The sequence below is a fragment of the Ascaphus truei genome, chromosome 4, assembly GCF_040206685.1.
Source record: "Ascaphus truei isolate aAscTru1 chromosome 4, aAscTru1.hap1, whole genome shotgun sequence".
In the NCBI taxonomy this organism is placed as follows: Eukaryota; Metazoa; Chordata; class Amphibia; order Anura; family Ascaphidae; genus Ascaphus; species Ascaphus truei.
The window spans coordinates 3933303-3954036 of NC_134486.1; the positions used below are offsets into that span (position 1 = coordinate 3933303).

Sequence of the window (20734 nt, forward strand, 5' to 3'; positions counted from 1 at the left end):
GCATTTCTCCAGTGCGATAAGGACCCTCATTTCTCCAGTCCAATAAGGACCCTCATTTCCCCAGTGTGATAAGGACCCTCATTTCTCCAGTGTGATAAGGACCCTCATTTCTCCAGTGCGATAGGACACTCATTTCTCCAGTGTGATAAGGACCCTCATTTCTCTGGTGCGATAAGGACCCTCATTTCCCCAGTGCGATAAGGACCCTCATTTCTCTGGTGTGATAAGGACCCTCATTTCTCCAGTGTGATAAGGACCCTCATTTCTCCGGTGTGATAAGGACCCTCATTTCTCCGGTGCGATAAGGACCCTCATTTCTCCAGTGCGATAAGGACCCTCATTTCTCCAGTGCGATAAGGACCCTCATTTCTCCGGTGCGATAAGGACCCTCATTTCTCCAGTGCGATAAGGACCCTCATTTCTCCGGTGCGATAAGGACCCTCATTTCTCCGGTGTGATAAGGACCCTCATTTCTCCAGTGCAATAAGGACCCTCATTTCTCCAGTGCGATGAGGGCCCTCATTTCTCCAGTGCGATAAGGACCCTCATTTCTCCAGTGTGATAAGGACCCTCATTTCTCCAGTGCGATAAGGACCCTCATTTCTCCAGTGGGATGAGGGCCCTCATTTCTCCAGTGCGATAAGGACCCTCATTTCTCCGGTGTGATAAGGACCCTCATTTCTCCAGTGTGATAAGGACCCTCATTTCTCTAGTGTGATAAGGACCCTCATTTCTCCGGTGCGATAAGGACCCTCATTTCTCCAGTGTGATAAGGACCCTCATTTCTCCAGTGCGATAAGGACCCTCATTTCTCCAGTGCGATGAGGGCCCTCATTTCTCCAGTGCGATAAGGACCCTCATTTCTCCGGTGTGATAAGGACCCTCATTTCTCCGGTGCAATAAGGACCCTCATTTCCCCAGTGCGATGAGGGCCCTCATTTCTCCAGTGCGATAAGGACCCTCATTTCTCCAGTGACCGGGCTGATTACAAAAATGGCAAAGACCAAAACGTTTTACCAACATTGCCCCTTCTGTGTCCTCTTCTCTCTCCACGGGACACCCAAGCCCTCCTCTGCCCAGTTTTGGTTAGTTCGTATTGGTGTGGGGGTTACACCTTTAAATAAAAATAAAACTTAATCGCGAGCAATTAATTATATTCAATGTTTGTAAGAACGTGCAAGTTTCTGGAGGGTAATTTGTATACATGTAATAAGCCGGCGTTCCTCTCAGAGGAGTTTGATCTGATTTTGACCCTCCTTTTCCCATGATTCAGCTCTCACACAGGGCTTGCACATAAGGTAGGATTTATCGGGGTGTTCAGGTCCGTCTTACAGTTTCATCAAGGGCACAGCAATATGAATTGACGGCACCGAGAGTACTTCCGTTATCAGAACCTGACCCATAACCCCCTTATTGCTGTGGGGAGAAGGGGAGGTAAGGTTTATTCTAACATTCCTAACCCTGCTGCTTTGATTAGCCGGGCGATGCCATACTTAACCTCTCGTGTTTGTTCATGCTTAACCGCCACTACAAAGGCCTCCTAAAATCTAGAGACTTATACTTCCACAAACACACGGGGGTTACTCGAGGTCTGGAGGTTCAGCTGTACCCCCCGTGCCTTCGCCTTCTTACGGTTGCTGATGTGTATAGTTTATATACTTCTTCCCATAATAATTTATTGCAAACAAACTTTTAACATACAGTATGACTGAAACTAACAAAATGTTTTGGGGAAACTAATTTTCCCTACCTTGGACCTATACCTAGGGCGTGTGCCCCTCTGAGATTCCCAATATTTGAGACTCTCAACCTTAGATTCTTAATCCCGGCGGGGAATACCCTCTTGGGGTCCGCGGACCACCAGAGTTGCTAGCCAACCAGCCCCCCCCGTGGGGTCCAGAGCCTGGGTGTTTTCCCGGTTAAAAACCCCCACCTCAGATAATCCCACGTGCAAGGGTTTTTAACCGGTTTTACCAAAATAAAAAAATAAGTTGTCCAACAAATTGCTTTTTTTAAATGGTTGGCGTCAACTTAACATGAGGATATTTTCAAATGATCTATTCACTCCCTTATCCAAAACCCACACGAACAATGAAATGTTTTGTTTAAAAAAAAAACAAGGTCCCCTTACCGGGTGCCTTGTGTTCTGGTAAAAAGTCGTGCTGATATTGCTGGGATCCTCATGGCGCTTTAGCCATCCGAGTCACGGCACCAAATTGTCATGGAAAAACTGCGTTCCACACTTGTCCATTAGGTAAAGCAATTTCTCTAGAGACTTTTATTGCAACAGCTGTAGCAAGGGAGTATTTATATTCAAATCCAAACACTGCTGTCTGATTTAACACGAAGGCACTGCCATATAAGCTCTAAACATTGTGTTTTTTACCTGAAAAGGGGCGTCATGCATAATTTCACAATATCATTCCATATAACTTCTTTGGGCATTCTGCTTCTTTCTTTTTTCCACATAGTTACTGATTTATACATTTTGCTATATATTTTAGCAAGGACAAGCAAAGATGGTGCATAGCACACTTATCTCCCACCAATTCTTCCCAAAAGCCCACAGCTGCACCCCTTCCTCGCTTGACTCCTCATGGGGGGGGGGGTTAGCAGATAAGGGAGCCAGAGTTCTACAAAGAAATAACAGATTCAGCATTTTTAATAAGGGGAAGGAAAGTTCAAAGAATAAAAAACTTCCTTGACATATTCACACTGTTTCACTGATACCCATAATGCACTGTAACACAAAGCATAACTGTCTTTATAGCTATGGGGGGAAAAGTCTGGTTATAGTTATACATAGAAAATAATGTGAAAATATTATACTTCCATAGTGCTATACACTGTTATGTTAACGCTGACAATGTGTTCAGTGCTATACACTGTTATGTTACCGCTGACAATGTGTTCAGTGCAATACACTGTTATGTTACCGCTGACAATATCAGGCCTGTGCCCGGCTTCCCCTCCGTACCTGTGCCCGGCTTCCCTCCGTTCCTGTGCCCGGCTTCCCTCCGTACCTGTGCCCGGCTTCCCTCCGTACCTCTGCCCGGCTTCCCTCCGTACCTCTGCTCGGCTTCCCTCCGTTCCTGTGCCCGGCTTCCCTCCGTTCCTGTGCCCGGCTTCCCTCCGTACCTGTGCCCGGCTTCCCTCTGTACCTGTGCCCGGCTTCCCTCCGTTCCTGTGCGCGGCTTTCCTCCGTACCTGTGCGCGGCTTTCCTCCGTACCTGTGCCCGGCTTCCCTCTGTACCTGTGCCCGGCTTCCCTCCGTTCCTGTGCCCGGCTTCCCCTCCGTACCTGTGCCCGGCTTCCCTCCGTACCTGTGTCCGGCTTCCCCTCCGTACCTGTGCCCGGCTTCCCTCTATACCTGTGCCCGGCTTTCCTCCGTACCTGTGCCCGGCTTTCCTCCGTACCTGTGCCCGGCTTCCCCTCCGTTCCTGTGCCCGGCTTCCCTCTATACCTGTGCCCGGCTTTCCTCCGTACCTGTGCCCGGCTTCCCCTCCGTTCCTGTGCCCGGCTTCCCCTCCGTACCTGTGCCCGGCTTCCCTCCGTTCCTGTGCCCGGCTTTCCTCCGTACCTGTGCCCGGCTTCCCCTCCGTACCTGTGCCCGGCTTCCCCTCCGTTCTTGTGCCCGGCTTTCCTCCGTACCTGTGCCCGGCTTCCCCTCCGTTCTTGTGCCCGGCTTCCCTCCGTACCTGTGCCCGGCTTCCCCTCCGTTCCTGTGCCCGGCTTCCCTCCGTACCTGTGCCCGGCTTCCCTCCGTTCCTGTGCCCGGCTTCCCTCCGTACCTCTGCCCGGCTTCCCCTCCGTACCTCTGCCCGGCTTCCCTCCGTACCTGTGCCCGGCTTCCCTCCGTTCCTGTGCCCGGCTTCCCTCCGTACCTGTGCCCGGCTTCCCTCTGTACCTGTGCCCGGCTTCCCTCCGTACCTGTGCCCGGCTTCCCCTCCGTACCTGTGTCCGGCTTCCCCTCTGTACCTGTGCCCGGCTTCCCTCCGTACCTGTGCCCGGCTTCCCTCCGTACCTGTGTCCGGCTTCCCCTCCGTACCTGTGCCCGGCTTTCCTCCGTACCTGTGCCCGGCTTCTCCTCTGTACCTGTGCCCGGCTTCCCTCCGTTCCTGTGCCCGGCTTCCCTCCGTACCTGTGCCCGGCTTCCCCTCCGTACCTGTGCGCGGCTTCCCTCCGTACCTGTGCCCGGCTTCCCCTCCGTACCTGTGCCCGGCTTTCCTCCGTACCTGTGCCCGGCTTTCCTCCGTACCTGTGCCCGGCTTCCCCTCCGTACCTGTGCGCGGCTTCCCTCCGTACCTGTGCGCGGCTTCCCTCCGTACCTGTGCGCGGCTTCCCCTCCGTACCTGTGCGCGGCTTCCCTCCGTACCTGTGCGCGGCTTCCCTCCGTACCTGTGCGCGGCTTCCCCTCCGTTCCTGTGCCCGGCTTCCCTCCGTACCTGTGCGCGGCTTCCCCTCCGTACCTGTGCGCGGCTTCCCCTCCGTACCTGTGCCCGGCTTTCCTCCGTACCTGTGCCCGGCTTCCCCTCCGTACCTGTGCCCGGCTTCCCCTCCGTACCTGTGCCCGGCTTCTCCGTACCTGTGCGCGGCTTTCCTCCGTACCTGTGCCCGGCTTTCCTCCGTACCTGTGCCCGGCTTCTCCTCCGTACCTGTGCCCGGCTTCCCCTCCGTACCTGTGCCCGGCTTCCCTCCGTACCTGTGCCCGGCTTCCCCTCCAAACCTGTGCGCGGCTTTCCTCCGTACCTGTGCGCGGCTTCCCTCCGTACCTGTGCCCGGCTTCCCCTCCAAACCTGTGCGCGGCTTCCCCTCCGTACCTGTGCGCGGCTTCCCCTCCGTACCTGTGCGCGGCTTCCCTCCGTTCCTGTGCCCGGCTTCCCCTCCGTACCTGTGCGCGGCTTCCCCTCCAAACCTGTGCGCGGCTTCCCCTCCGTACCTGTGCCCGGCTTCCCCTCCGTACCTGTGCGCGGCTTCCCCTCAGTACCTGTGCGCGGCTTCCCTCCGTACCTGTGCGCGGCTTCCCTCCGTACCTGTGCGCGGCTTCCCCTCCGTACCTGTGCCCGGCTTCCCCTCCGTACCTGTGTCCGGCTTCCCCTCCGTACCTGTGCCCGGCTTCCCTCCGTACCTGTGCCCGGCTTCCCTCCGTTCCTGTGCCCGGCTTCCCCTCCGTTCCTGTGCGCGGCTTCCCTCCGTACCTGTGCCCGGCTTCTCCTCTGTACCTGTGCCCGGCTTCCCCTCCGTACCTGTGCCCGGCTTCCCCTCCGTACCTGTGCCCGGCTTCCCTCCGTACCTGTGCGCGGCTTCCCTCCGTACCTGTGCCCGGCTTCCCTCCGTACCTGTGCCCGGCTTCCCTCCGTTCCTGTGCCCGGCTTCCCCTCCGTACCTGTGCCCGGCTTCCCTCCGTACCTGTGCCCGGCTTCCCCTCCGTACCTGTGCCCGGCTTCCCCTCCGTACCTGTGCTCGGCTTCCCCTCCGTACCTGTGCCCGGCTTCCCCTCCGTACCTGTGTCCGGCTTCCCTCCGTACCTGTGCGCGGCTTTCCTCCGTACCTGTGCCCGGCTTCTCTCCGTTCCTGTGCCCGGCTTCCCTCCGTACCTGTGCTCGGCTTCCCCTCCGTACCTGTGCCCGGCTTCCCCTCCGTACCTGTGCCCGGCTTCCCTCCGTACCTGTGCCCGGCTTCCCTCCGTACCTGTGCGCGGCTTCCCCTCCGTACCTGTGCCCGGCTTCCCCTCCGTACCTGTGCGCGGCTTCCCCTCCGTTCCTGTGCGCGGCTTCCCCTCCGTACCTGTGCCCGGCTTCCCCTCCGGACCTGTGCCCGGCTTCCCTCCGTACCTGTGCGCGGCTTCCCCTCCGTTCCTGTGCGCGGCTTCCCCTCCGTACCTGTGCGCGGCTTCCCCTCCGTACCTGTGCCCGGCTTCCCTCTGTACCTATTCCCGGCTTCCCTCCGTACCTGTGCGCGGCTTCCCTCCGTACCTGTGCCCGGCTTCCCTCTGTACCTGTGCGCGGCTTCCCTCCGTACCTGTGCCCGGCTTCCCTCTGTACCTGTGCGCGGCTTCCCTCCGTACCTGTGCCCGGCTTCCCCTCCGTACCTGTGCCTGGCTTCCCCTCCGTACCTGTGCGCGGCTTCCCCTCCGTTCCTGTGCGCGGCTTCCCCTCCGTACCTGTGCGCGGCTTCCCTCCGTACCTGTGCCCGGCTTCCCTCCGTACCTGTGCCCGGCTTCCCCTCCGTACCTGTGCCCGGCTTCCCTCCGTTCCTGTGCCCGGCTTCCCTCTGTACCTATTCCCGGCTTCCCCTCCGTACCTGTGCGCGGCTTCCCTCCGTACCTGTGCCCGGCTTCCCTCCGTACCTGTGCCCGGCTTCCCTCCGTACCTGTGCCCGGCTTCCCTCCGTGCCTGTGCCCGGCTTCCCTCCGTACCTGTGCGCGGCTTCCCCTCCGTTCCTGTGCGCGGCTTCCCCTCTGTACCTGTGCCCGGCTTCCCTCCGTTCCTGTGCCCGGCTTCCCTCCGTACCTGTGCCCGGCTTCCCTCCGTACCTGTGCGCGGCTTCCCTCCCCTGTGCCCGGCTTTCCTCCGTACCTGTGCCCGGCTTCCCCTCCGTACCTGTGTGCGGCTTCCCCTCCGTACCTGTGCCCGGCTTTCCTCCGTACCTGTGCGCGGCTTCCCCTCCGTTCCTGTGCGCGGCTTCCCCTCCGTACCTGTGCCCGGCTTCCCTCCGTTCCTGTGCCCGGCTTCCCTCTGTACCTATTCCCGGCTTCCCCTCCGTACCTGTGCCCGGCTTCCCCTCCGTACCTGTGCGCGGCTTTCCTCCGTACCTGTGCGCGGCTTCCCCTCCGTACCTGTGCGCGGCTTCCCTCCGTACCTGTGCCCGGCTTCCCTCCGTTCCTGTGCCCGGCTTCCCCTCCATACCTGTGCCCGGCTTCCCTCCGTGCCTGTGCCCGGCTTCCCCTCCTTACCTGTGCCCGGCTTCCCTCTGTACCTGTGCACGGCTTCCCTCTGTACCTGTGCGCGGCTTCCCTCCGTACCTGTGCGCGGCTTCCCTCCGTACCTGTGCCCGGCTTCCCCTCCGTACCTGTGCGCGGCTTCCCCTCCGTACCTGTGCCCGGCTTCCCCTCCGTACCTGTGCCCGGCTTCCCTCCGTACCTGTGCCCGGCTTCCCCTCCGTACCTGTGCCCGGCTTCCCCTCTGTACCTGTGCGCGGCTTCCCTCCGTACCTGTGCCCGGCTTCCCTCCGTACCTGTGCTCGGCTTCCCCTCTGTACCTGTGCCCGGCTTCCCTCCGTTCCTGTGCCCGGCTTCCCTCCGTACCTGTGCCCGGCTTCCCTCCGTACCTGTGCGCGGCTTCCCTCCCCTGTGCCCGGCTTTCCTCCGTACCTGTGCCCGGCTTCCCCTCCGTACCTGTGTGCGGCTTCCCCTCCGTACCTGTGCCCGGCTTCCCTCCGTACCTGTGCCCGGCTTCCCCTCCGTACCTGTGCCCGGCTTCCCCTCCGTACCTGTGCCCGGCTTCCCCTCCGTACCTGTGCCCGGCTTCCCCTCCGTACCTGTGCCCGGCTTCCCTCCGTACCTGTGCCCGGCTTCCCCTCCGTTCCTGTGCCCGGCTTCCCCTCCGTACCTGTGCGCGGCTTCCCCTCCGTACCTGTGCGCGGCTTCCCTCCGTACCTGTGCTCGGCTTCCCCTCCGTACCTGTGCCCGGCTTCCCTCTGTACCTGTGCGCGGCTTCCCTCCGTACCTGTGCCCGGCTTCCCTCCGTACCTGTGCCCGGCTTCCCTCCGTACCTGTGCCCGGCTTCCCCTCCGTACCTGTGCCCGGCTTCCCCTCCGTACCTGTGCGCGGCTTCCCTCCGTACCTGTGCGCGGCTTCCCCTCCGTACCTGTGCGCGGCTTCCCCTCCGTACCTGTGCCCGGCTTCCCTCCGTACCTGTGCCCGGCTTCCCTCCGTACCTCTGCCCGGCTTCCCCTCCGTACCTGTGCCCGGCTTCTCTCCGTACCTGTGCCCGGCTTCCCTCCGTTCCTGTGCGCGGCTTCCCTCCGTACCTGTGCGCGGCTTCCCCTCCGTACCTGTGCCCGGCTTCCCTCCGTTCCTGTGCCCGGCTTCCCTCTGTACCTATTCCCGGCTTCCCCTCCGTACCTGTGCCCGGCTTCCCCTCCGTACCTGTGCGCGGCTTTCCTCCGTACCTGTGCGCGGCTTCCCCTCCGTACCTGTGCGCGGCTTCCCTCCGTACCTGTGCCCGGCTTCCCCTCCATACCTGTGCCCGGCTTCCCTCCGTGCCTGTGCCCGGCTTCCCCTCCTTACCTGTGCCCGGCTTCCCTCTGTACCTGTGCGCGGCTTCCCTCCGTACCTGTGCCCGGCTTCCCTCCGTACCTGTGCCCGGCTTCCCTCTGTACCTGTGCCCGGCTTCCCTCCGTACCTGTGCCCGGCTTCCCCTCCGTTCCTGTGCCCGGCTTCCCCTCCGTACCTGTGCCCGGCTTCCCCTCCGTACCTGTGCGCGGCTTCCCCTCCGTACCTGTGCCCGGCTTCCCCTCTGTACCTGTGCCCGGCTTCCCCTCCGTACCTGTGCCCGGCTTCCCCTCCGTACCTGTGCCCGGCTTCCCTCCGTACCTGTGCCCGGCTTCCCCTCCGTTCCTGTGCCCGGCTTCCCCTCCGTACCTGTGCGCGGCTTCCCCTCCGTACCTGTGCGCGGCTTCCCCTCCGTACCTGTGCGCGGCTTCCCCTCCGTACCTGTGCGCGGCTTCCCCTCCGTACCTGTGCCTGGCTTCCCCTCCGTACCTGTGCCCGGCTTCCCTCCGTACCTGTGCCCGGCTTCCCTCCGTACCTCTGCCCGGCTTCCCCTCCGTACCTGTGCCCGGCTTCTCTCCGTACCTGTGCCCGGCTTCCCTCCGTTCCTGTGCGCGGCTTCCCTCCGTACCTGTGCGCGGCTTCCCCTCCGTACCTGTGCCCGGCTTCCCTCCGTACCTGTGCGCGGCTTCCCCTCCGTACCTGTGCGCGGCTTCCCCTCCGTACCTGTGCCCGGCTTCCCTCCGTACCTGTGCCCGGCTTCCCTCCGTACCTGTGCCCGGCTTCCCTCTGTACCTGTGCCCGGCTTCCCTCCGTACCTGTGCGCGGCTTCCCCTCTGTACCTGTGCCCGGCTTCCCTCCGTTCCTGTGCGCGGCTTCCCTCCGTACCTGTGCGCGGCTTCCCCTCCGTACCTGTGCCCGGCTTCCCTCCGTACCTGTGCCCGGCTTCCCCTCCGGACCTGTGCGCGGCTTCCCTCCGTACCTGTGCCCGGCTTCCCTCCGTACCTGTGCCCGGCTTCCCTCCGTACCTGTGCCCGGCTTCCCCTCCGTACCTGTGCCCGGCTTCCCCTCCGTACCTGTGCGCGGCTTCCCTCCGTACCTGTGCCCGGCTTCCCTCCGTACCTGTGCCCGGCTTCCCTCCGTACCTGTGCGCGGCTTCCCTCCGTACCTGTGCGCGGCTTCCCCTCCGGACCTGTGCGCGGCTTCCCTCCGTACCTGTGCCCGGCTTCCCTCCGTACCTGTGCGCGGCTTCCCCTCCGTACCTGTGCGCGGCTTCCCTCCGTACCTGTGCCCGGCTTCCCTCCGTACCTGTGCCCGGCTTCCCTCCGTACCTGTGCCCGGCTTCCCCTCCGTACCTGTGCCCGGCTTCCCTCCGTACCTGTGCCCGGCTTCCCTCCGTACCTGTGCCCGGCTTCCCTCCGTACCTGTGCCCGGCTTCCCTCCGTACCTGTGCGCGGCTTCCCCTCCGTACCTGTGCGCGGCTTCCCTCCGTACCTGTGCCCGGCTTCCCCTCCGTACCTGTGCCCGGCTTCCCCTCCTTACCTGTGCGCGGCTTCCCTCCGTACCTGTGCGCGGCTTCCCTCCGTACCTGTGCCCGGCTTCCCCTCCGTACCTGTGCCCGGCTTCCCCTCCGTACCTGTGCCCGGCTTCTCCTCTGTACCTGTGCCCGGCTTCTCCTCTGTACCTGTGCCCGGCTTCCCTCCGTACCTGTGCCCGGCTTCCCCTCCGTTCCTGTGCCCGGCTTCCCCTCCGTACCTGTGCCCGGCTTCCCTCCGTACCTGTGCGCGGCTTCCCCTCCGTACCTGTGCCCGGCTTCCCTCCTTACCTGTGCGCGGCTTCCCTCCGTACCTGTGCGCGGCTTCCCCTCCGTACCTGTGCCCGGCTTCCCCTCCGTACCTGTGCCCGGCTTCCCTCCGTACCTGTGCGCGGCTTTCCTCCGTACCTGTGCGCGGCTTCCCCTCCGTACCTGTGCCCGGCTTCCCTCCGTACCTGTGCCCGGCTTCCCCTCCGTACCTGTGCCCGGCTTCCCTCCGTACCTGTGCGCGGCTTCCCCTCCGTACCTGTGCCCGGCTTCCCCTCCGTACCTGTGCTCGGCTTCCCCTCCGTACCTGTGCCCGGCTTCCCCTCCGTACCTGTGCCCGGCTTCCCCTCCGTACCTGTGCGCGGCTTCCCCTCCGTACCTGTGCCCGGCTTCCCCTCCGTACCTGTGCCCGGCTTCCCCTCCGTACCTGTGCGCGGCTTCCCCTCCGTACCTGTGCGCGGCTTCCCCTCCGTACCTGTGCCCGGCTTCCCCTCCGTACCTGTGCTCGGCTTCCCCTCCGTACCTGTGCCCGGCTTCCCTCCGTACCTGTGCGCGGCTTCCCCTCCGTACCTGTGCCCGGCTTCCCCTCCGTACCTGTGCCCGGCTTCCCTCCGTACCTGTGCGCGGCTTCCCTCCGTACCTGTGCTCGGCTTCCCTCCGTACCTGTGCCCGGCTTCCCCTCCGTACCTTTGCCCGGCTTCCCTCCGTACCTGTGCCCGGCTTCCCTCCGTACCTGTGCCCGGCTTCCCTCCGTACCTGTGCCCGGCTTCCCCTCCGTACCTGTGCCCGGCTTCCCTCCGTACCTGTGCCCGGCTTCCCCTCCGTACCTGTGTCCGGCTTCCCTCCGTACCTGTGCGCGGCTTTCCTCCGTACCTGTGCCCGGCTTCCCCTCCGTACCTGTGCCCGGCTTCCCTCCGTACCTGTGCCCGGCTTCCCTCCGTACCTGTGCCCGGCTTCCCTCCGTACCTGTGCCCGGCTTCCCCTCCGTACCTGTGCGCGGCTTTCCTCCGTACCTGTGCCCGGCTTCCCTCCGTACCTGTGCCCGGCTTCCCCTCCGTACCTGTGCGCGGCTTTCCTCCGTACCTGTGCTCGGCTTCCCCTCCGTACCTGTGCCCGGCTTCCCCTCCGTACCTGTGCCCGGCTTCCCCTCCATACCTGTGCCCGGCTTCCCTCCGTACCTGTGCCCGGCTTCCCCTCCGTACCTGTGCCCGGCTTCCCCTCCGTACCTGTGCCCGGCTTCCCCTCCGTACCTGTGCGCGGCTTTCCTCCGTACCTGTGCCCGGCTTCCCTCCGTACCTGTGCCCGGCTTCCCCTCCGTACCTGTGCCCGGCTTCCCCTCCGTACCTGTGCGCGGCTTCCCTCCGTACCTGTGCTCGGCTTCCCCTCCGTACCTGTGCCCGGCTTCCCTCCGTACCTGTGCCCGGCTTCCCCTCCGTTCCTGTTCCCGGCTTCCCCTCCGTACCTGTGCTCGGCTTCCCCTCCGTACCTGTGCCCGGCTTCCCCTCCGTACCTCTGCCCGGCTTCCCTCCGTACCTGTGCCCGGCTTCCCTCCGTACCTGTGCCCGGCTTCCCCTCCGTTCCTGTGCGCGGCTTCCCCTCCGTTCCTGTGCCCGGCTTCCCTCCGTACCTGTGCCCGGCTTCCCCTCCGTACCTGTGCCCGGCTTCCCCTCCATACCTGTGCCCGGCTTCCCTCCGTACCTGTGCCCGGCTTCCCCTCCGTACCTGTGCCCGGCTTCCCCTCTGTACCTGTGCCCGGCTTCCCTCCGTACCTGTGCGCGGCTTTCCTCCGTACCTGTGCCCGGCTTCCCTCCGTACCTGTGCCCGGCTTCCCCTCCGTACCTGTGCGCGGCTTTCCTCCGTACCTGTGCTCGGCTTCCCCTCCGTACCTGTGCCCGGCTTCCCCTCCGTACCTGTGCCCGGCTTCCCTCCGTACCTCTGCCCGGCTTCCCTCCGTACCTGTGCCCGGCTTCCCCTCCGTACCTGTGCCCGGCTTCCCCTCCGTACCTGTGCCCGGCTTCCCTCCGTACCTGTGCCCGGCTTCCCTCCGTACCTGTGTGCGGCTTCCCTCCGTACCTGTGCGCGGCTTTCCTCCGTACCTGTGCGCGGCTTCCCCTCCGTACCTGTGCCCGGCTTCCCCTCCGTACCTGTGCCCGGCTTCCCCTCCGTACCTGTGCTCGGCTTCCCCTCCGTACCTGTGCCCGGCTTCCCCTCCGTACCTGTGCCCGGCTTCCCTCCGTACCTGTGCGCGGCTTTCCTCCGTACCTGTGCCCGGCTTCCCTCCGTACCTGTGCCCGGCTTCCCCTCCGTACCTGTGCGCGGCTTTCCTCCGTACCTGTGCTCGGCTTCCCCTCCGTACCTGTGCCCGGCTTCCCTCTGTACCTGTGCCCGGCTTCCCCTCCGTACCTGTGCTCGACTTCCCCTCCGTACCTGTGCCCGGCTTCCCTCCGTACCTGTGCCCGGCTTCCCCTCCGTACCTGTGCCCGGCTTCCCCTCCGTACCTGTGCCCGGCTTCCCTCCGTACCTGTGCGCGGCTTTCCTCCGTACCTGTGCCCGGCTTCCCCTCCGTACCTGTGCTCGACTTCCCCTCCGTACCTGTGCGCGGCTTCCCCTCCGTACCTGTGCCCGGCTTCCCCTCCGTACCTGTGCTCGGCTTCCCCTCCGTACCTGTGCCCGGCTTCCCCTCCGTACCTGTGCCCGGCTTCCCTCCGTACCTGTGCCCGGCTTCCCTCCGTACCTGTGCCCGGCTTCCCCTCCGTACCTGTGCGCGGCTTTCCTCCGTACCTGTGCTCGGCTTCCCCTCCGTACCTGTGCCCGGCTTCCCTCCGTACCTGTGCCCGGCTTCCCCTCCGTTCCTGTTCCCGGCTTCCCCTCCGTACCTGTGCTCGGCTTCCCCTCCGTACCTGTGCCCGGCTTCCCTCCGTACCTGTGCCCGGCTTCCCCTCCGTACCTGTGCCCGGCTTCTTCTCCGTGCCTCATACTCCCACTGTGTGTCCCCATCACAGGTATTCTGACTTCATACCCCCGCTGTGTCCCTCCCCTCACAGGTATACTGACTTCATACCCCCGCTGTGTCCCTCCCCTCACAGGTATACTGACTTCATACCCCCACTGTGTGTCCCCCTCACATGTATACTGACTTCATACCCCCACTGTGTGTCCCCCTCACAGGTATACTGACTTCATACCCCCACTGTGTGTCCCCCTCACAGGTACTGTGTCCATCTGGGACCTGAAGACAACGTCTGTGCTGCAGCGAGTAAGACAGGGCCGGGTAATAAAACAGTATCCGTTCCACAGTTTCCTCGCGCACGACCACGCCGTACGCAGCATAGAGTGGTGCAAAGCAGACAGGTAAGTGGTTATCGCCCCAGCTTGGAGCAAATGGGTTAAAGTCCACTTTGCAACTTGGAGACGCCCATTTTACCCTACTGCCCAAAGAATAAAATACTGCAGCCAACATAGTCCCCAGCGCAGTGCAATAGAGGGGAAAGCATTGCATGCACATACACTGGGACCGAAGGTATATAGGCCCTTCTTGCAGGAGCTTCCTATCTATAAGGGAGGAAGAGTGGAAACAGGTACGGGGGGAAGCGACTGGGTTTGTTCTTAGACCTGCTTATCCTATAACAAATAATAGGTGTGACAGGGAAACTAATACAAAACAGGGAAGATGTTACAGGAGTGAGTGCTTTCATGTGATCTCCTGCTCAACGCAATGGGGACGGAAGAGAGACGTTCCAGATCCCGCATAGGGACGGAAGAGAGATGTTCCAAATCCCTCATAGGGATGGAAGAGAGACGTTCCAGATCCCCCATAAAGATGGAAGAGAGACGTTCCAGATCCCAAACAGGGATGGAAGAGAGACGTTCCAGATCCCCCATGGGGACGGAAAAGAGAAGTTCCAGATCCCCATAGGGACAGATTAGAGATGTTCCATATCCCCCATAGGGACGGAAGAGAGACGTTCCAGATCATCCATGGGGGCGGAAGATAGAATTTGCAGATGCCCCATAGGGAAGGAATAGAGAAGAAGCAGATCCCCCATGGGGACAAAAGAGACCTTCCAGATCCCCCATGGGACGGAAGAGAGACGTTCCAGATCCCCCATGGGACCTAAGCTAGAAGATACAGATCCTCCATGTTGACGTAATGGAGAAATTCCAGATCGGCCAACCCCCTGAGTCTGTTCCTCCTGCATATTTTGTGAAGATTTGGGCCCTTTTACATACACATTAAAATAACAAAGATATTAGGAGCAAGGAGAGATAAGGCCGGCTGTTCTGCTGCAAACTCGTGGAGATCCCTTTCACTGCCGGTCACAGTGAGGGAACTGCAGCTTTAATGGAGACATGTCAGTTGCATGATGTACAAGCGGCCACCTTATGTCACACACGTGTGTATAACCTACTGTATGTCTCCCGCCATTCCATTAGATTGTCAGCTCTCTTGGCTTAGTTTGCGCTCTCTCTTCCTTGCGTATACTCCAGTTTATTGCCCTTGAGAAGAATTGTTCTCATCTATCCCTGTCCCTAAGAGCTTACAATCTAACTTCGGTGACCAAGATCACAAGGAGACCTGACACTGGGATTGAATCATGTTCTCAATGTTCTTCTGTCCGCGCTTCTCCTTCAGCCTTCCACCTCTCGCTGTCTCTGTAATACACAGGGAAACACAATGTTCTTCTGTCCGCGCTTCTCCTTCAGCCTTCCACCTCTCGCTGTCTCTGTAATACACAGGAACACACAATGTTCTTCTGTCCGCGCTTCTCCTTCAGCCTTCCACCTCTCGCTGTCTCTGTAATACACAGGGAAACACAATGTTCTTCTGTCCGCGCTTCTCCTTCAGCCTTCCACCTTTCGCTGTCTCTGTAATACACAGGAACACACAATGTTCTTCTGTCCGCGCTTCTCCTTCAGCCTTCCACCTCTCGCTGTCTCTGTAATACACAGGAAAACACCATGTTCTTCTGTCCGCGCTTCTCCTTCAGCCTTCCACCTCTCGCTGTCTCTGTAATACACAGGGAAACACAATGTTCTTCTGTCCGCGCTTCTCCTTCAGCCTTCCACCTCTCGCTGTCTCTGTAATACACAGGAACACACCATGTTCTTCTGTCCGCGCTTCTCCTTCAGCCTTCCACCTCTCGCTGTCTCTGTAATACACAGGGAAACACAATGTTCTTCTGTCCGTGCTTCTCCTTCAGCCTTCCACCTCTCGCTGTCTCTGTAATACACAGGAAAACACCATGTTCTTCTGTCCGCGCTTCTCCTTCAGCCTTCCACCTCTCGCTGTCTCTGTAATACACAGGGAAACACAATGTTCTTCTGTCCGCGCTTCTCCTTCAGCCTTCCACCTCTCGCTGTCTCTGTAATACACAGGAACACACCATGTTCTTCTGTCCGCGCTTCTCCTTCAGCCTTCCACCTCTCGCTGTCTCTGTAATACACAGGGAAACACAATGTTCTTCTGTCCGCGCTTCTCCTTCAGCCTTCCACCTCTCGCTGTCTCTGTAATACACAGGGAAACACAATGTTCTTCTGTCCGCGCTTCTCCTTCAGCCTTCCACCTCTCGCTGTCTCTGTAATACACAGGAACACACAATGTTCTTCTGTCCCCGCTTCTCCTTCAGCCTTCCACCTCTCGCTGTCTCTGTAATACACAGGAACACACAATGTTCTTCTGTCCGCGCTTCTCCTTCAGCCTTCCACCTCTCGCTGTCTCTGTAATACACAGGGAAACACCATGTTCTTCTGTCCGCGCTTCTCCTTCAGCCTTCCACCTTTCGCTGTCTCTGTAATACACAGGAACACACCATGTTCTTCTGTCCGCGCTTCTCCTTCAGCCTTCCACCTCTCGCTGTCTCTGTAATACACAGGGAAACACAATGTTCTTCTGTCCGCGCTTCTCCTTCAGCCTTCCACCTTTCGCTGTCTCTGTAATACACAGGAACACACAATGTTCTTCTGTCCGCGCTTCTCCTTCAGCCTTCCACCTCTCGCTGTCTCTGTAATACACAGGAAAACACCATGTTCTTCTGTCCGCGCTTCTCCTTCAGCCTTCCACCTCTCGCTGTCTCTGTAATACACAGGGAAACACAATGTTCTTCTGTCCGCGCTTCTCCTTCAGCCTTCCACCTCTCGCTGTCTCTGTAATACACAGGAACACACCATGTTCTTCTGTCCGCGCTTCTCCTTCAGCCTTCCACCTCTCGCTGTCTCTGTAATACACAGGGAAACACAATGTTCTTCTGTCCGCGCTTCTCCTTCAGCCTTCCACCTCTCGCTGTCTCTGTAATACACATGAACACACCATGTTCTTCTCTCCGCGCTTCTCCTTCAGCCTTCCACCTCTCGCTGTCTCTGTAATACACAGGGAAACACAATGTTCTTCTGTCCGTGCTTCTCCTTCAGCCTTCCACCTCTCGCTGTCTCTGTAATACACAGGGAAACACAATGTTCTTCTGTCCGCGCTTCTCCTTCAGCCTTCCACCTCTCGCTGTCTCTGTAATACACAGGAACACACCATGTTCTTCTGTCCGCGCTTCTCCTTCAGCCTTCCACCTCTCGCTGTCTCTGTAATACACAGGGAAACACAGTGTTCTTCTGTCCGCGCTTCTCCTTTCCACCTCTCGCCGCCTCTGTAATACACAGGGAAACACAATGGTAGTGTGGCTTCGTTGCCTTTTACCCCTCCTAGCCACGGTTGTGCTGCTCCGTGAGTATGTACGTGGTATATTGGTATGGAAGGTCAGTGCGCTGTCCTTATCCTCGCAGTAACTTCCTGGTGACGGGCGGCAGTGACCGGCGTCTGAAGTTCTGGGACCTGCGGCGTCTCTATGAGCCGATCAACAACATCAAGCGCTTCCAGAGCACGGAGATCAGCTGGCTGCTGCCGTACTGCGGAGTGGTGGTGGCTCAGGACAATTGCTACGCCTCGTAAGTACACGGGCGCCATGTGTGTCCGACACTAGCCAATCAGAGCGCTTGATCCCGCCTTGCTCAGACGTCTTACAGTGATAGAATGGGGGCCTCATGCACAGCTCTTATACATGCCGGGCTCTGATTGGCTCGGACACTTGTGATGTGATTATCAGTGGTGAAGTCCTCTGGGGTCACTGCAATAACAATGATACATTTAATTGGTTAAATTAAGGAGGTAATTACATTTTAATTGAGTCATAGTTCTGTGGTCAGGCGGTGAATATAAACGAGGAGATGGGAGAGGTGAAGTCTGCAGGGTTTGTTGGGGAAGAGACGCGGATCTGAGGGAGTTAAAACTTTACACCAAACTGACATCCTCCGTTATTCCAGGAATCGGACAAAGTTCAGCCCTTTGCTTTGGACGTCTCTCCTTGGCAGTGCGTTGGCGGGCTCTCCCTTGCAGTGCGTTGGCGGGCTCTCCCTTGCAGTGCGTTGGTGGGCTCTCCCCTGCAGTGCGTTGGTGGGCTCTCCCTTGCAGTGCGTTGGTGAGGTCTCCCTTGCAGTGCGTTGGCGGGCTCTCCCTTGCAGTGCGTTGGTGAGGTCTCCCTTGCAGTGCATTGGCGAGGTCTCCCCTGCAGTGCGTTGGCGGGCTCTCCCTTGCAGTGCGTTGGTGGGCTCTCCCCTGCAGTGCGTTGGCGGGCTCTCCCCTGCAGTGCGTTGGCGGGCTCTCCCTTGCAGTGCGTTGGTGAGGTCTCCCTTGCAGTGCGTTGTGGGCTCTCCCTTGCAGTGCATTGGTGGGCTCTCCCCTGCAGTGCATTGGCGAGGTCTCTCCCTTGCAGTGCATTGGCGAGGTCTCTCCCTTGCAGTGCGTTGGTGAGGTCTCCCTTGCAGTGCGTTGGTGGGCTCTCCATTGCAGTGCGTTGGTGAGGTCTCCCTTGCAGTGCGTTGGTGAGGTCTCCCTTGCAGTGCGTTGGCGGGCTCTCCCTTGCAGTGCGTTGGTGAGGTCTCCCTTGCAGTGCGTTGGTGGGCTCTCCCTTGCAGTGCGTTGGTGAGGTCTCCCTTGCAGTGCGTTGGTGAGGTCTCCCTTGCAGTGCGTTGGTGGGCTCTCCCTTGCAGTGCGTTGGTGAGGTCTCCCTTGCAGTGCGTTGGTGAGGTCTCCCCTGCAGTGCGTTGGCGGGCTCTCCCTTGCAGTGCGTTGGTGAGGTCTCCCTTGCAGTGCGTTGGTGGGCTCTCCCTTGCAGTGCGTTGGTGAGGTCTCCCTTGCAGTGCGTTGGTGAGGTCTCCCTTGCAGTGCGTTGGCGGGCTCTCCCTTGCAGTGCGTTGGTGAGGTCTCCCTTGCAGTGTGTTGGCGGGCTCTCCCTTGCAGTGCGTTGGCGGGCTCTCCCCTGCAGTGCGTTGGTGGGCTCTCCCTTGCAGTGCGTTGGTGGGCTCTCCCTTGCAGTGCGTTGGTGGGCTCTCCCTTGCAGTGCGTTGGTGAGGTCTCCCTTGCAGTGCGTTGGCGGGCTCTTCCTTGCAGTGCATTGGTGGGCTCTCCCTTGCAGTGCGTTGGTGAGGTCTCCCTTGCAGTGCATTGGCGAGGTCTCCCCTGCAGTGCGTTGGTGGGCTCTCCCTTGCAGTGCGTTGGCGGGCTCTCCCTTGCAGTGCGTTGGCGGGCTCTCCCTTGCAGTGCGTTGGCGGGCTCTCCCATGCAGTGCGTTGGTGGGCTCTCCCATGCAGTGCGTTGGTGGGCTCTCCCTTGCAGTGCGTTGGCGTGCTCTCCCTTGCAGTGCTTTGGACGTCTCTCCTTGGCAGTGCGTTGGCGAGGTCTCTCCCTTGCAGTGCGTTGGCGAGCTCTCCCTTGCAGTGCGTTGGCGGGCTCTCCCTTGCAGTGCGTTGGCGGGCTCTCCCTTGCAGTGCGTTGGCGGGCTCTCCCTTGCAGTGCGTTGGTGGGCTCTCCCTTGCAGCGCGTTGGCGGGCTCTCCCTTGCAGTGCGTTGGCGGGCTCTCCCTTGCAGTGCGTTGGTGGGCTCTCCCTTGCAGTGCGTTGGGGGCTCTCCCTTGCAGTGCGTTGGCGGGCTTTCCCTTGCAGTGCGTTGGCGGGCTCTCCCATGCAGTGCGTTGGCGGGCTCTCCCTTGCAGTGCGTTGGCGGGCTCTCCCTTGCAGTGCGTTGGCGGGCTCTCCCTTGCAGTGCGTTGGCGGGCTCTCCCTTGCAGTGCGTTGGCGGGCTCTCCCTTGCAATGCGTTGGCGGGGTCTCCCTTGCAGTGCGTTGGTGGGCTCTCCCTTGCAGTGCGTTGGCGGGCTCTCCCTTGCAGTGCGTTGGCGGGCTCTCCCCTTGCAGTGCGTTGGCGGGCTCTCCCTTGCAGTGCGTTGGCGGGCTCTCCCATGCAGTGCATTGGTGGGCTCTCCCATGCAGTGCGTTGGTGGGCTCTCCCTTGCAGTGCGTTGGCGGGCTCTCCCTTGCAGTGCTTTGGACGTCTCTCCTTGGCAGTGCATTGGCGAGGTCTCTCCCTTGCAGTGCGTTGGCGAGCTCTCCCTTGCAGTGCGTTGGCGGGCTCTCCCTTGCAGTGCGTTGGCGGGCTCTCCCTTGCAGTGCGTTGGCGGGCTCTCCCTTGCAGCGCGTTGGCGGGCTCTCCCTTGCAGCGCGTTGGCGGGCTCTCCCTTGCAGTGCGTTGGCGGGCTCTCCCTTGCAGTGCGTTGGTGGGCTCTCCCTTGCAGTGCGTTGAGGGCTCTCCCATGCAGTGCGTTGGCGGGTTTCTCCCTTGCAGTGCGTTGGCGGGCTTTCCCTTGCAGTGCGTTGGCGGGCTCTCCCATGCAGTGCGTTGGCGGGCTCTCCCTTGCAGTGCGTTGGCGGGCTCTCCCTTGCAGTGCGTTGGCGGGCTCTCCCTTGCAGTGCGTTGGCGGGCTCTCCCTTGCAGTGCGTTGGCGGGCTCTCCCTTGCAGTGCGTTGGCGGGCTCTCCCTTGCAGTGCGTTGGCGGGCTCTCCCTTGCAGTGCGTTGGCGGGCTCTCCCTTGCAGTGCGTTGGCGGGCTCTCCCTTGCAGTGCGTTGGCGGGCTCTCCCTTGCAGTGCGTTGGCGGGCTCTCCCATGCAGTGCGTTGGTGGGCTCTCCCATGCAGTGCGTTGGTGGGCTCTCCCTTGCAGTGCGTTGGCGTGCTCTCCCTTGCAGTGCTTTGGACGTCTCTCCTTGGCAGTGCGTTGGCGAGGTCTCTCCCTTGCAGTGCGTTGGCGAGCTCTCCCTTGCAGTGCGTTGGCGGGCTCTCCCTTGCAGTGCGTTGGCGGGCTCTCCCTTGCAGTGCATTGGTGGGCTCTCCCTTGCAGCGCGTTGGCGGGCTCTCCCTTGCAGTGCGTTGGCGGGCTCTCCCTTGCAGTGCGTTGGCGGGCTCTCCCTTGCAGTGCGTTGGCGGGCTCTCCCTTGCAGTGCGTTGGCGGGCTCTCCCTTGCAGTGCGTTGGCGGGCTCTCCCTTGCAATGCGTTGGCGGGCTCTCCCTTGCAGTGCGTTGGTGGGCTCTCCCTTGCAGTGCGTTGGCGGGCTCTCCCTTGCAGTGCGTTGGCGGGCTCTCCCCTTGCAGTGCGTTGGCGGGCTCTCCCTTGCAGTGCGTTGGCGGGCTCTCCCATGCAGTGCATTGGTGGGCTCTCCCATGCAGTGCGTTGGTGGGCTCTCCCTTGCAGTGCGTTGGCGGGCTCTCCCTTGCAGTGCTTTGGACGTCTCTCCTTGGCAGTGCATTGGCGAGGTCTCTCCCTTGCAGTGCGTTGGCGAGCTCTCC

At 61.0% G+C, this 20734-nt stretch overlaps 1 protein-coding gene across 1 annotated transcript in view; it reads left to right on the plus strand.

Annotated features, from left to right (window-relative positions):
- GTF3C2 (general transcription factor IIIC subunit 2) overlaps positions 1-20734 on the plus strand; it is a 75146-nt gene that overhangs the window by 25167 nt on the left and 29245 nt on the right. The window contains exons 2-3 of the mRNA XM_075595206.1: positions 13283-13424; positions 16845-17006. Of these exons, the coding sequence (XP_075451321.1) occupies positions 13283-13424; positions 16845-17006 (304 nt within the window). The remainder of the gene's footprint in view (positions 1-13282; positions 13425-16844; positions 17007-20734) is intronic.